We start from the raw sequence: 15,932 nt of genomic DNA on the forward strand, positions 1-15,932 counted from the left end.
CGGAAACTCATAATCGGGTCAAAATTTGACAAAGAAATATTGTAGTCTATAAGCTAGTTCCTTGAAAATAAATATACTAATGAGAGAAAACTAATTTTATAAGTGACATTTCATACTAATTGTTTCATTATTTCTCCCTTTTCGATGCACCCCAACCACCCCCAAAGCCCCGTCCCACCACCCTCACTCCCTATATTGTTTGCCTAAATTATATATATGTTATAGAACAAACTAACTTAGCAAATTAAGAAAGAGAGACAGTAAGAGAAAGAGAGAGTTGAGAGAATCTGTGTGTTTCATTTCTCGGAGGAAATGGCCTTTTATATCCAAATTGCCTTACTTTTGCACATGGAAAGAGTAGGGGTGGTTCCCAGTCAAATGGGCAACCACCATCATTTTACAACACTCCCCCTTGGATATTCATGCAAAAAAAAAATTATAATGAAAGAACAAATATTTATAGTTATTCTCAATATGCATTGATTGTTGCCTTATTAAAAACTTTACAAGAAATAATATACATAGTTATCCTGAACACCCATAGATGTTGTGCTTCATTAAAACCTTACTAGAAAATATTCAGTGGAAAAAAGCCTCATTAAGGAAAAAGAGTACACACATCAGGTAATACGCCTTGAGTGCCGCCTCATTAAAAATCTTACCAAGAAAATTCAATGGGACAAAACCTTGGTTAAGAAAAAAAAAGTACAGCGCGTATTTTACTCTCCTTGATGAAAACTTCATTTGATATTTTGGAGACGACGCATTCCAATCTTATGTCTTAGCTTCTCAAAAGTTGATGTTGGTAATGCCTTTGTAAATAAATCTGCAAGATTATCACTCGAACGAACTTGTTGTACATCAATATCACCATTCTTCTGGAGATTATATGTGAAGAATAATTTTGGCGAAATATGTTTTGTTCTGTCTCCTTTTATGAAGTCATCTTTTAATTGAGCTATGTACGCAGCATTGTATTCGAATATAAATGTGGATACTTTGACATCATTTTTCAGGCCGCATCTTTTTTTGATGAACTGTATCATTGATCTCAATGACACACATTCTCTACTTGCTTCATTAATTGCTATTATTTCAGCATGATTTGAAGAAGTAGCAATAATAGACTATTTTATAGATCGTCATTATATAGCAGTTCCTCCGTATGTATATATATAGCCTATTTGAGATCGAGTTTTATGTGGGTCTGATAAATAATCTGCATCTGTATAACCAATAAGGTCTGCACAACCTTTGTTAGTATAAAACAAACACATATCAATGGTACCCTTTAGGTATCACAAAATATGCTTGATGTCGTTCCAATGTCTTCCGTTAGGGATGAACTATACATTGCCAGTAAATTAACAAAAACTGTTATATCAGGGCTGGTTTTGTTAGCAAGATACATAAGTACACCAATATCACTGAAATATGGTACTTTAGGACCAAAAAGTTCTTCATTTATTTTGGAGGTCGAAATGGATTTTTATCCTCTTCAAATGATCGAACAACCATTGTAGTACTTAATAGATGTATTTTGTTCATGTAAAATCATTTTAAAATTTTCTCAGTGTATGCAGATTGGTGGACAAAGACCTCGTCTACTTAATGTTCAATTTGTAGACTTAAACAAAGTTTTATCTTTCCAAGATCTTTCATCTCAAATTGTTTCTTTAGATATTCAATCGTCTTTTGGACTTTTTCAGAGGTTCCAATGAGATTTATGTCATCAACATATACAGTGAGTATAACAAACTCTAATTTCGTTTTCTTAATAAAAACGCATGGAGAAATGGCATCATTTATATAACCTTCATTTATCAAGTACTCACTAAGACGATTATACCGCATACGCCCTGATTGTTTCTGACCATATAATGATCTTTGTAATTTGATTGAGTACATTTTTTTAGACTTAGTACATGCTTCAGGCAATTTTAATCCTTCTGAGATTTTCATGTAAATTTCATTATCAAGTGAACCATAAGCTGTAACTACATCCATTAGATGTATTTCAAGATTTTCATGTAAATTTCATTATCAAGTGAACCATAAGCTGTAACTACATCCATTAGATATATTTCACGATATTCAGCTCTTCTTATATAAATCTTTTTTCAATTCAGTTTTGGCGATATGATATGCATATGGAATATGGTCATATCTTAAAATCACATCTAGTCATGGAATGATTGCATCAAAAAAGTTGAAAAATATTTCAGGAAATGAATAAAGAACTGAAATATTTTGACCCATCCTTTGATATCGAATGAAGTTAAAAAGACAAGTTCCATCCATATCGACATATTTCATTTCTTATGAAGAATATATTGGTCAAATGGAGATTTTTAATTGACAAACACGGAACAAATGATATACATATCTATCAATACATATGTTATAAAGATATATTGTATTATTTTCACTTTTTATTTTAAAGAGTCTTCTTATATTTGACATTTTTAATAATTGATATGATGAAGGCATTTCATTCTGCTAACCAAACACTGTGTAATTCTTTGCTATCCTTTTTGAGCCTTAATTTTATTTTCTTTCATACACCTCTCTTGGAATTAAAATACAGATAAAAAAAAGAAGAAATGAGTCAAAAAAAAAGAGTCAAAAAAAGAGAAGTTAAAACAAAAACACAAACAACCACAAGAAAATAATCTTTCTGATGAACTACGTTCAATCTGATTCTTATTTTGACAAGATACGTAGGCAGCTTTATTCAAGATTTTTATGTACAGCTAAACTAATGAGATATCAAAAAGTTATTCCATACATAACAGGTGAATATGTTTCTTCATAGTTGACCTCGGAACTTTGAGAGAATCCTTGTGCAATAAGGCGTGCTTTGTATCTTACAATTTCATTTCTCTCATTTTGTTTTTGTACAAAAACCCATTTATAGCCAGCTGGTTTTACACCTTCAGGGGTTTGGACTACAGGTCCAAAAACCTCACATTTCGCAAATGAGTCTAATTCTGATTAAATTGTCTTTGCCATTCTGGTCAATCACATCTATGTCGATATTCTTTGATGAATTTATGCTCAAGACTTTCACTATCTTGCATGAGGTTAAGTGCAACATTATATGCAAAGATATTATCCATCGTAATTTTTGATCGGTCTAAATTTATCTCATCACCGGTAGAACTTATTTAAAGTTCTTCATTCACTTGAGTCTCGGGTTCACTGATTTCTTTAGGAATATCAGGATTACTCAAATCTTGACCTTCTTCGGGAGGTTCTTTTGTAGTAACATCTTTATTATTTCTCACTTTTCTCTTTCTAGAATTTTTATCATTTGAACCCAATGGTCTACCACACTTCAGGTGTGTTTGGGATTCAAAAGCTATGTTAGTAGTAGATGATCCTTTTGGGACATCAATCCGGATAGGCATATTCACTGCAGGGATATGTGACTTAGTTATCCGTTTCAAATCAGTAAATGCATCTGGCATTTGATTTGTTATTTTCTGTAAGTGAATGATCTTTTGTACCTCCTGCTCACATGTGCGGGTACGTGGATCAAAATGAGATAGTGATGAAACTTTCCACGCAATTTCTGTTTCGGATTCCTTTTTCTCTCCCCTTAATTGTGGAAAAGTTATTTCATCAAGCCGACAATCTGCAAATCAAGCAGTAAATAAGTTTTCTGTCAATGGTTCAAGGTAGCAAATTATGGAGGGTGAGTCAAACCCAACATATATGTCCAACCTTCGTTGAGAGCCCATCTTTGTACGTTATGGTGGTGCTGCAGGCACGTATACCGCACAATCAAAAATTCATAGATTGGCTATATTTGGCTCATGACCAAATACTAATTGTGACTTAGAGTATGTATTATAATTTATCGGTCTAAGACGTACAAGTGCTGCTGCATATAAGATAGCATGACCCCAAACAGTAATTGGCAATTTTATTTTCATAAATAGAGGTCTTGCTATCAATTGTAAACACTTAATAAATGACTCCGCAAGGCCATTTTGAGTATGAACATGAGCAACAAGATGTTTAATTTTTATCCTAATTGATAAGCAATAATCATCAAAAACTTGAGATGTAAATTCTTCAGCATTATCAAGGTGAATAGCTTTAATTATATAATCTGGGAATTGCGCTCTTAATCTTATTATTTGTGCTAATAACTTCGCAAACGTCAGGTTGCGAGATGATAAGAGGCGCAATGAGACCATCCTGATGATGCATCTATTAGGACCATAAAATATCTAAATAATCCATTAGGTGGGTGAATAGGTCCACATATATCCCCATGTATACGCTCTAAAAAGTCAAGAGATTTGATGTCAACCTTCAAGGTTTATGGTCTGGCAATTAATTTGCCTTGATAACAAGCAGCACATAAAAATTTATCATGCCATAACACAAATATATTTAGATTAGTAAACTTCTGATTTACAATCAAATGTGCTTCAATTGCACTAATTTTTGCATAATATAGGCCAGACGATAAAGTTGGTTAATTTTCCAAAATATATTTCTGGCGTGAAACATTCTTGGTTATACTAAGGTATTCAATATTCATTAGTGTCTCAACATGATATCGATTTCTGTGGATATCTTTAAACTTAACAAGTTTCTTGGGAATTTAGAAGAGAACAATGCATTTTCTATAACAATCTTTGTCCCCTTAGAAAGAAATATAGTAGCTCTTCCGAAGCCTTCAATCATTTTTCGAATTACCAGAAATTATAGTAACATTTGCTTTTCTTCTAAGCAAATAGGAAAAATATTTCTCATCTTTAAAAATGGCGTGAGTCATTCCACTATCAATTACACAAATAATCCTCCTGATTGAATATTGATCCAAACAAAATTTGGGGCATATCCATATTTTCTTCAAGAAGTAAAGTAAATATTATAATTAAAATATGGCTCATTATATAAATTTTATTTATTTACATGGATTAGAAAAATATAAACATATTATTTAGTACAGATAAATGAAAAGAAAATTATTTAAATATTATCAAGCTTATCAATATTCATATTTCATTTTGAAAAATTGAAGAAATCAGCTACATCAAGATACATAGGCTCAATATTGTCTTTAGAGATAAAGTTCGTTTCTGAATTATTTTTTGCTCTCTTCAAGGGTGCTTGATATAACTGAACTAGACATTTTGTTGAGTGGTAGGTTCGTGACCAGTGCCCCAAACCTCCACATCTATGATATATACTTTCTGAATTTTTCTTTGGTATAATTTCTTGATTTTCACTCTTTTTTTTGTATTGCTGGTCATTTCACTCTTAGTCGTTGGTTATAGTTTGTGTGATTCACTTCAGGGAGTGGCAAAGAACCAACGGGCCAACTATCATGATTTTTCATTAACAGTTCGTTATGTTGCTTAGTAATAAGAATGTAAAAAAGTAATTCAGAATATTTTTTAAAACCCTTTTCGCAATATTGCTGCTGCAGGAGCATATTCGCGGGTGAAAATGTGCAGTATGTTTTTTCAAGTTTTTCTTGCTCAATGATTTCTTCTCCGCATAAATTTAACTGTGTTGTAATTCTAAACAAGGTAGAATTATATTTAGCTATATTCTTAAAATTCATTAATCTCAAATTGAGCCAATCATGACGTGCTTGTGGAAGGATGACCAACTTCATGTGATCATACCTTTCTTTTAGATTTTTCCACGATTTAAGGAGGTCTTTTAATGTGAGGTACTATAATTTTAACCCCTCGTCAAGATGGTGACAGAGAAATATCATGACTTTGGCACGGTCTTGACTAGATGCCTTATTATCATCTTTGATGGTGTCTGCCAGATCCATCGATTCTAGGTATATTTCGGCATCTAGTGTTCATGATGAGTAGCATTTTTTAGATATATCAGGAACAACAAATTCAAGTTTAGAGATATTAGATATTTTAAGAAAATAAAATTCTTACCATTTTGTTACCTGTTTAAAATAGGTCAAAGTGATGGAGTCTCGTGCTGATAACGTGTTATAAAATAAACTTAACAAATTAAAAAAAAGAGACGGTAAGAGAAAAAGAAAATTGAGAGAATTTGTGTGTTTCATTTCTCGGGGGAAATAACCTTTTATAACCAAATTTCTGTACTTTTGCACATGAAAAAAAGTAGAGGTGGGTCCAGGCACATGGGCAGCCACCGCCACTTTACAACAATATGAGTGTTTTTAGAATAGTATTTTTTATTTATTTCTCAAAGAAACACAAGTAAATAAGTATAAAATTCACTTATTTTTAGCAAAATATTTTTCTCTAGACTAAACCTAAACAACAATATATTTAGTGTAATTTTACGAATAAGATTTGGAAAAGATAGTATCTATACAAAAAGGTTGTTTTCAATAGACTATTTCGGGTGGTTTCTAATTTGTCCGCAAATATGATGGTCTTTAATGTTTATGTTGCTCATTTGATGAAAATTTGTGGCTCAAAATCTCCTTATCTATAATCCAATTTCATTCGACATAAGTATAGAGAATTGTTGCCTCATCCAGCTTAAGTTACGCAAAAATTAAGTTATCACGTATAAGTTATGTAGTGTTTAATTCACTCGGCATAAATTTTGAAATAACTAGTGTCTTGTAAGATTTTACCTTGATCTATGACACTTGACTATACACGCGCATACACGAAGAGAGAAAGATGAGAGTTAGAATTTACAGGATGTAACAAATACCAAGAGAACAAGGATGGCCAAAATTAGCCGCCAACATAATATATATACCTCATTGTAATATATTTTTGATGTTCTCTTCTCTTTTATGTGTGTCTGGGGATTCCTTTCATTTGCTATTTAGGGTTGTGGGGGTAGGGGAGGGGGCAGGGTTTGAGTTATTGATCTGGTTAAAATGTTAAAAGAGTGTACAATAGTTGACAGATAAATTGCCCAACCTGCCAGTAAACAAGAGAATAAGCAAACTTTAGTTCAGTGCTCAAGGGAATTACAGAATCACAACTTTAAAGATGACAAATGTAAAGCATCATTCAGACCAGATTTTGTGTCACCCATCAATTGTCAAGTCATACTATATTCTTCAAGGATTTGTAATTGAAACACCAAACAAACAATGGAAAATCTGCTAATTTATGCAAGGAAACAGGAAATATGTTGCTAGCTTGCACTCAGAAATTAGATCAAATAGTTGGCTTATAATTGTCATTAAACAATACTGTTTTTTCCCATTAACAGCATTCAATATAATATGGAATGTACTAAAAAGGAAAAAAAAAGGTTCTGTTTTAGTTTGTCTTGTATTTCAAGATGAAATTGACATTTGATTCGTTGGTTTTCTTTACTCAGTAAGCATAGCATCATGCTAGCTACAGAGGTTAATTTTTTCCACACTGGGTGGAGTTGATCAGAATATAATGTGGATGAGCTCCCTTCTGCCTCATATCCTAATAGAGGGTCACTTATATGTTAATGTTACCTTTTTTAAGTTTAATTAAACATTCATTCCTCTTCTCCTTGATATTGATAACACAACTGTTTTATTTGTTTGTAGGTAAAAATAAGCATTGCAGAAGACAATTGAATCATCAAAACAATGCTTATGAGAGGAGGAAAAGCCAAAAAAGAACAAAAATTGTCTGCATATTTGAAGAATGTACAGCCATGCACTTACGGAATGAAAAGCAAATTACAGCAAGCGGAAGAGGAACTGATAAGAACAGATACCATAGTTAATCTTAGCCAAAAGGCTGACAGGTATACAGCAAGAAGTAGAGAAATGAGTTTAAATGACAAATCCATTTGGTAAAGTGAGCTAAGGTATAGAATCAGAGGAACAACGTACCTCGAATGGAAGACTGGCAGAAGGTAAGGACTTTAATAAGGCTTCCGTTTGGGCAATCCAAGAGTGGTGACAACTGTGTGGTTTGGCAGAATAATTCCAGCAGAAACTCTATATTGTATTCTTTACCAGGAGCTATCAATCTTATTTTGTTTCATTATTCATGGATTGAAAATGCTAGAACCACTGACATTGAGAGCAATTAGAACTGAGATACTTGTAATAATCGCTAGCCAAAATAGGGCCGATTCTGCAAATAAGAGATGTTAATTAGACATGCTAGAAATGGGAAGAACTCTATGCATTTCCTGGGAAGAAACAAACTGGGATTTGAACTATCTTAGATCAATTCAATGTACTTTACCTCCAAAATTTTCAGGAAGAGTATCAGAAGTTTGCTGTACAGATCTAGCAGGAGTACGTTGTCTTGATGTTGACACTCTAGTTTTAAAATCATCTACAGATTTAGTATTGCCTGTTTCAGATGCCACGATCCCTTGGAATTCCTCGCTGACAAGTAATGCTGCTAATAAATCCATAAATGATTCTTTATCTGTTCCACTTGACACACTTTTTCCACGCTGCTCATACACAGCAGTTTCTCGTTCATCGAAGTCATCAGATAATTCATCATCTGAAGCATCCAAAAACTTGGATTTTGCTTCAATTCTTTCATCCTCCTCATCTTCAACGTAAGCTTTATATGTCAGTCGCAGTAAAATCTCTCCTACAGGCCTTGGTCCCAGTAGTCCCCAACCTCTGAGGACCACAATTTTGTCTGTCGGTACAGTATCTTCGAGAGATACCAGATCAACCTAGAAGTAGTAGTCATTAGCAGGATACCATTTTATACAAATCCTATCCAACGAGCTATACAAATATCACCTTACTGATCATTAATAAATAATGTCCCATTGGAAAAAATAAAACGCCAAAAGCATCATTTTTCATGTTCCCAAAATACAATACTAATTCATTTGCATCATTAGAGGCTGACCCTTGTCTCGATGGTAGAGTTGCTCTTTGTGACCTGTAGGTCACTGGTTCGAGGCATGGAAACAGCCTCTTTGCAGAAATGCAAGTGATCGGATACTGTATAGCTACAGTATACCCAGTCTCTCGCACCCTTGCACTAGTTGGGAGTATTTTGTGCACTGTATAAGCCCTTTATTCATTTGCATTTTTCCATTTTGTGTAAGACGCATTATAAAACCAACAAATTAGATGGATCGCCTCTAAGAAACAAAGACAACAGATAATATTTGCATGTACAGGAGGATTTACCTCCCCTGCGCCAATAGTCAAATCTGTAAAACCAAAGGAATCCTTTGTTTCTATATATAGCTTTTGTTCCCTGGGATTTTTGACAAACATGTGAAAATCCTGCCAAAGGGAAAAGAAACATTGCAAACGATGTATAAGTTACAGTAAAGCCACCACAAATAAATCGTACCAGTATATCAGGCCAACAGACTTATATTTAAATCACCTGATTCCATATAGGCTCTCCAGGAGGTCCAATAACAGTAGTTTGACTGTTTCTTTTGCTGCGTATTACTTGATCTCCAAGTCTTAGATTAACATATGGATCAGTTTTGCCTGAACGATAGAGGCCAGGAAAATTTCACAAAAGACAGACATGGGAAAACAAAAGAGGAAATTACATGTGCAGAAAAGCTGTAGTATCTATATGATAATTCATAAAACAGAGCAATGAGGCCGAAAAACTTCCATCTAAAAATTACCAACTAAACATACTGTATCTTGTATACATGACGTGGAGGTGTAGCAGCAGAAATTTTCGGGACCCGTCCACGTGTTGCTTTGCATTTTTTTTCCCTATGCAACTTTTTCCTTTCCTTTTTTTTCAACTTTTATTAACTATTATATTTAGAACACACACAAACTAAAAAGACAAAACATGATCCTTGTACCATAAACTTTTCTTTTCCCTATTTCTGTTTGATGTGATAACCTGATCTAAACATCTTCAATGTGTATTTAGTAGTAGTGTAATTTCTTGTTCTTCAATGTGTTTTTACTATCTATTGCTTCATTTTACTTTGTATCTTGATATTTTGCTGTCATTTTTCTTCTTGCACCCCTTCTCCGAATAACTTCTCTTTTGAGCCGAGGGTCTATCTGAAACAACCTCTCTAGCCTACAAACGTAGGGGGAAGGTGTGTGTACATCTTACTCCCCCTAGACCCCACTTGTGGGTTTGTGTTGTTGTTGTATTTGTTAGTAAGCATAGTCAAAAGTCTTCGCATTTCCTCCTTTATAATGTGATTTCATTTGGTACTATTTTCCTATATCAGTGATTTCATTTGGTAATCTTGGGGTGCATCCCTTCCCCGAACCCTACTAATGCAGGACGCTTTGTTCGCCGGGCTGCCCCCGTGATTTCATCCAGTAATTATTCTATTTCAAATAAGGATGATAGATTATATTTCCACTGGTTCACAGCGATTACTGGACCAAAATATATGGCTTTTGTATTCACTTAAAAGTAGTTGCTCATGCAATGGAAAACACATTCTTTTGGAGCTTCAACTGATTTTCAAGTAAATACCTCCGACCTTTTTCTTTCACAAACTAGAATATGTTACAGAATAGTTTTAACTATTAAAATAATATGAAGAGACGGAACTCATTTAATAGTTCATAGTCCATGACAAGTTTCTAGTGTTACTAAAGAGCAAAATATCAGATCTAAGAAATAGATTGATGCCACTGATCAAAGATGAACAAATTCATACCGTAGATGATATAAGAGAGTTTCCTTGCATCAACAAGAGTCACTGATAGTTCTCCAGCGAAGTCCTTATTTCCTTCTTGCATTTCTCCAGCCTTAGGTTGTTCACTTTGACCAGACTTAAGATCACTTGGAATAGGGCCAACTGTTTTCCCTTTCTGAAAATCCAACACAATTTTTTTCGGACGGACAAAGAGACGAGGTAAATCCTCAGTAAGAAGTTTCTTCAAAAACCTGAAACATCCGTAGAAGAAATAAAAACTCAAACCCACCACTGCAGTGGAAAAATGAGATAGTTCCATATAGTATTGCAAATTGAAAATAAATCAGGCAAGAAATTCAGAATTGATATGATGCTAGAAAGATCTAGGCCTAGAATTAAATATAAATATGATCTGTGCTAAAACACCAAATGCAACCATTAGTGTAGACCATTTCACATGACACAAACTTGAGCTGAAAACAAGAGAATTGACACACGACAAGAGATTTCCAAAAACAGGGAAGAAAATGAGCAGAAAAGAGAGAGAGAAAACATCCTCGGAATACATAACAAGAGGTGCCTCTCCAGTACCCTAACTGGAAGCAACTTCAGAAATCCAGAATAAACTGCATGTGGAAGATTCTCGAGAAAATCCTACATGATTGATGACAATCGAGCATGACCATATTAATTGAAAAGTAATTGCGGCTTTTTAAATTGTCAAACTGAAAAAGGCATATTTGACTGCATAAAATCTTTGCATAAGCTCTAAGGAGTGAAAGTGGTCTGGTGAAAGAATTATTCAGTGAGCAGACTTCACCCCACATCCCATCCACCACCCCAAAAAAAGGGACTCTTCACTGAGATGGCAATTGAATAGCAAAAAGAAATTGGATAAATCAATGATGGGGGATAACAAACTGAATAGGAAAGCATGTAGGTAATAAGAACAGCAGATAATGGATAAAATAGTACTTACATTGATAGAACAGGAATTGCTGGTGTTTCCCAAGTACATGCAAGAAAAGAAAATAAACATGTGAAAATCCCCATATTGGGCACATCAATAATATCACTCATCTAGTTTATTAGTTAAACTTTAGGTATCGCTATCCCATTATAGAAAAGCAAACAACTGTCAATCAAATGATGACAACTCAGCATCAGTAAGTAATCAACAATTGGTAACTACGCACTTGAAAGATATCACTTCACAGTAACTCAACTAGAAAAAGCTGGTATTCACTAATCCTAAAAATAGGTTTTATGGCAGAAGAATGCTAGTCTTGGAAGCTGATTCCACAGAGAAGATTACACAGAGCAACAAAGAAAACAAGATAAAGAAGAAAGCAAATATGTTTCATAGTCTTCACAGTACGCCAGATAGTTGCTAACGACTCGAATTAGGTTCCTAAAATTACATTCAAGTACCCGATAAGAATAAACTCCATGATGTGCACTCTCGAAAAGAATAAACTCTATGGAATTATTCCACTGTCTTAAAGAATATGTTCCAATGATCAGTATTTGAAGACCCATGATTAAATCCACAATGCTCAACACCTTCTCCACTGAATGACTTACTATTTTCTAAGAATTGAGTGCTCAACAGGATTGGAAGTTAGTGTCGTTCCAGAAGAAATAAATTAAACACAAAAGTCTGGTGTAAGCTGCTATATAAATCTTGAATATATCAGCTTTAAAACAGTCTCTTATCAAAAGAAAACGGCTTTAAAACAGTGTTTAGTATCTGAATCAGCTGAGCACTCAACAACAAATCAGACGCAATCCCAAGCAAGTTATATGAATTCGCACAATCCATATTGTTCTTTTTAAGCTCATCTTAGTCCAATATGTTAAAAAATAAAATTCAAAAAATCACAATAAAAAAGCACAAGAAGTTCTCTACATTTTCTACTAGCATATGAATATTTGAGGCGACTAAGAGACACGTTAAAAAAATTGGGCTTAAAGTAACATACTAATATGACAAACTAAATTCTCATGTAATTGGTATCGCTTATATAAAACTTAAAAGCATGCAAGATTCTGTCACATGATTCATCTCATAGATAAAAGTCCTAAGTCGAAATTCACATACCCATTAGGTTGAACAAACGGAATGGTGACAAGTCAAGCTTTATCTTTGGAAGGGAAACAAAAGCCCAAGAAACAGCTCCAATCCAAGGCTCTGTTTGTATTAATCGTAACTTGACCCAGAGTTCACCATCAATGTCAAAGTTCCGTACTCCGACTGGCACAGCAATGGGGATAACTCCAAATTTTAGTGACAGCATTAACAGCATGCGAGCACCACCAGTGTATCGGAGGCCTATCTGATACCTAGACAGCATTAAATAATGCACATATCAGTAGATACATTCCAATGAACTTTCACATAACAACAACAACAACATACCCAGTGAAATCCCACAAGTAGGGTCCGGGGAGGGTAGAGTGTATGGAGACCTTTCCATGGCTACCTCGTGGAGGTAGAGACGTTGTCTCCGAAAGACCCTCGGCTCAAGTTCCCCAAATTTAAGTACAAAGAAGAAGAAAACAGGGGAGAATACATAGCAACTAACAAGGGAAGCAGTACAAAGCCTGAACTTTCACATGACACGAAAAGATAAGGAGTTGTGCCTTTATCATGTCAGTTTGATCGGAACTAGAGAAATTTGTAGCATAGAACATAATAGAGAAGATCGTAGCAGTATATGCACGTTATAATTTCAAATAATGAACCAAAATTTATGGAGCAGAGTTGAATAATAATTAGTAAAATGAGGAAGAGATAGAGCATCTGTAGAGAGCTAAAAATTTGGTTCAAAATGTCCCCAAAAAATGTACTTTCCTGGTTCAGAAACAAGATTTTCTGGGTAAAGAGGATGCTGAAGCATATTGATAGCAAACAATTATCTATGAAATTTCAGAACATTATCCTGTAAATTGTAAATCTATCTAAACCTACCTTGACACAGAATTCAAGTTTCTCAAGGAGCTAGCTTAATCTGTTTTACTGTCTTGATCAGTCTCAAGGAACCACTCTAATTATTTCCTCAATAAGGCGAAAACACATCTCTATATCGAGAGAAAATACTTCCCTCCTAATCAAATGTTGTACGTATATTTTCCTTCTATTCTAGAAGACAGATGTAACAATGAGCTAAGCAGAAAATATCAGCTCGAATGCTTTACCAAGAAATTTGCACAAGAAGAGCTTTCCTCTAAAATGTTGTATGTATATTTCCCTTTTGATTCTGAACCTCAGTTAAATTAAGGAATATACGCTAAGGAGAAAATATCAATTCAAAGACTTTCAACAAAGAAAATGAAACAAGAGCTTTTCTATATCTTTTTTGATAAAGTAAAGAGCTTTTCTATTTTTAACTTCAATTTTTTTCTTTTTTCACTTAGGAGAGGGGGTAGTGTGGGATAATTGCAAGAAGTGTTACTCACTGCAAATCATTGACTCGACGAGAAGTTTTCCGCTCCACGCTCCTAACAGAGAGAGGCTCATCCCCCAATGAGAATTGCTTTATCTCAACTCTCTGCACATAATCAGGCTTTTTGAGATTATCAATGACAGGCTGAAGCAAACCAATGATCCAATTCTCAATCCCAGGTCTATAGACCTTCCACAACTTCCCTAACACCATGTTTACCCACTCCACTGACTCTTTCCTTTGCAAATCCTTCTCCAACAATGAAGAAAGGTTTGCTGGGACCTGCGACCATATCCCGGACTTTCCTCCATTGTTTGGCTTAGAATTACTCTTTCTAGATGTCCATACCTTATCAAAAACAACACCAACGAAGAAAAATAATGCAAAAAGACCGAAAATATTTCGATTTATTGGAGGAGAAGGTAAAGGATGCATCACCCCCAATTGAGTCCTTAGCTTATCTACAAAAGGGTCTTCTTGAAAACTAGCAAAATTGTTACTAGAACGACTAGAAGCTTCTAATTCCTCAGAAACTCTTCCATAAGCATCCAATTCATCAGCAAATCTCTTAATTACAATATTTCTAGCTCCTCTTCTAGCACTATTCGTAATCTCCATATCAAAACTATGGTGGTCTCCACCATTCACACAAGCCCCAATCACCCATTTCTCACGAATCCTGTACCTCCAACTCGAATCCAAATCCAAACCCAATTTCCTCAAACCCCTTTTCCCCTTCCTCCTCTTCGTCGTCACCAACGAATTGCCATTACTTTTACATGGACAAGGAGATGGGTATACCCAAAATACGTGAGGGAAATCAGGTGTAATAGCAGAAACTGATACAAAAACCATTAATATCAAAAACCCAGAAGCCTTTTGAGCTATAATTAAGAGTTCTTGAAGTTGAAGTATACAATGAAGTACCAGTAAACATGAATCCAAACCCAAAACCCAAATTGCTCAAAGCATTATCTTGTTCAAAAGGAACTGAAAACAACATTACAAGCTATGAAATTCCCTCAGTTATCTCAGTACACATGGATGCATCAACAAATGCAAAAGACTTTGTGTGTTAGAGAGAGAAAGAAAAGATAGGAAGAAACTGAATAAGGCTAAAAGGGTAGAGAGAGAAAAGAAGGTAGAGATGGGGGATCAGGAATTTGATCCTTATGTGATTACAGAGAATCACATAGGAAATTTAAAGGCCGCAAAAAATTTGCAGCAATTTTGCAAAAGGGAATACACACGCCTCTACGTGTGAAAGTACCAGCCACCCCGCCTCACTAGCTTCTTCTCTCTTTTTTTTTCAACTTTCTCATTTCATGTTTGATATCTCTATAATTTATTAGAGCCGCCTAATTGTTGTTCTTTTAGGTTTTCATTCAGTATTTGATACGTATATTAAAGTCTGACTAATTCAAATTCATATTATTTAGAGATTGATTAAAAAAAAAAAATTCTATCAAAAAAAAGTTACATCTAAAATTTAAAATCGAGATCTTTAATTAAAGAATAAGTTGCGCAATATTTTGATTGTTTTTTCAGCTTTTCATTCAGTATTCGATGAGTGTATATCAGTCGGTTCGGTTCGGTTTTAAGTATTATCAGTTCGATTTTTAAATATGCTAAATCGATAACCAAACCAATAAGATATTTATTATCGATTGTTGGTTTATCGATTTTTGGTCTTTAACGATTTGGTTTTCGGTTTAACAAATAAGAAATGCTTTCAAAACAAGTAAACAACTTCTCCAACAATTTGACGTGATACAGGCATATAAAGAAACAAGCAAATCAAACGTTCTTATGTGAATACTCACAATTCACAACCCTAGCCATCGCCTAATCCTTGCCATTGTCATTGCAAATCGTCGTCGCCGCCGCTCTTAGTTCTTTAGATTTTGACATTGTGAACCTAAAATAATAATAATGCCTAAAGGA

At 34.4% G+C, this 15,932-nt stretch overlaps 1 protein-coding gene across 1 annotated transcript; it reads right to left on the minus strand.

Moving 5' to 3' along the window:
* Positions 1-6,654: 6,654 nt before the first annotated feature.
* Positions 6,655-15,290, minus strand: LOC129870102 (tricalbin-3). The gene is made up of 9 exons (XM_055944705.1): positions 14,002-15,290; positions 12,644-12,885; positions 11,522-11,540; positions 10,564-10,793; positions 9,294-9,403; positions 9,089-9,187; positions 8,169-8,619; positions 7,808-8,054; positions 6,655-6,902 (listed from the first exon to the last, which is right to left on the minus strand). Exons 1-8 carry the CDS (start codon positions 14,841-14,843, stop codon positions 7,966-7,968), a joined length of 2,082 nt encoding a protein of 693 aa, XP_055800680.1. The 5' UTR covers positions 14,844-15,290; the 3' UTR covers positions 6,655-6,902; positions 7,808-7,965.
* Between the last annotated feature and the right edge of the window lie 642 nt (positions 15,291-15,932).

The sequence above is a fragment of the Solanum dulcamara genome, chromosome 10 (assembly GCF_947179165.1).
Source record: "Solanum dulcamara chromosome 10, daSolDulc1.2, whole genome shotgun sequence".
Classification (NCBI taxonomy): domain Eukaryota; kingdom Viridiplantae; phylum Streptophyta; class Magnoliopsida; order Solanales; family Solanaceae; genus Solanum; species Solanum dulcamara.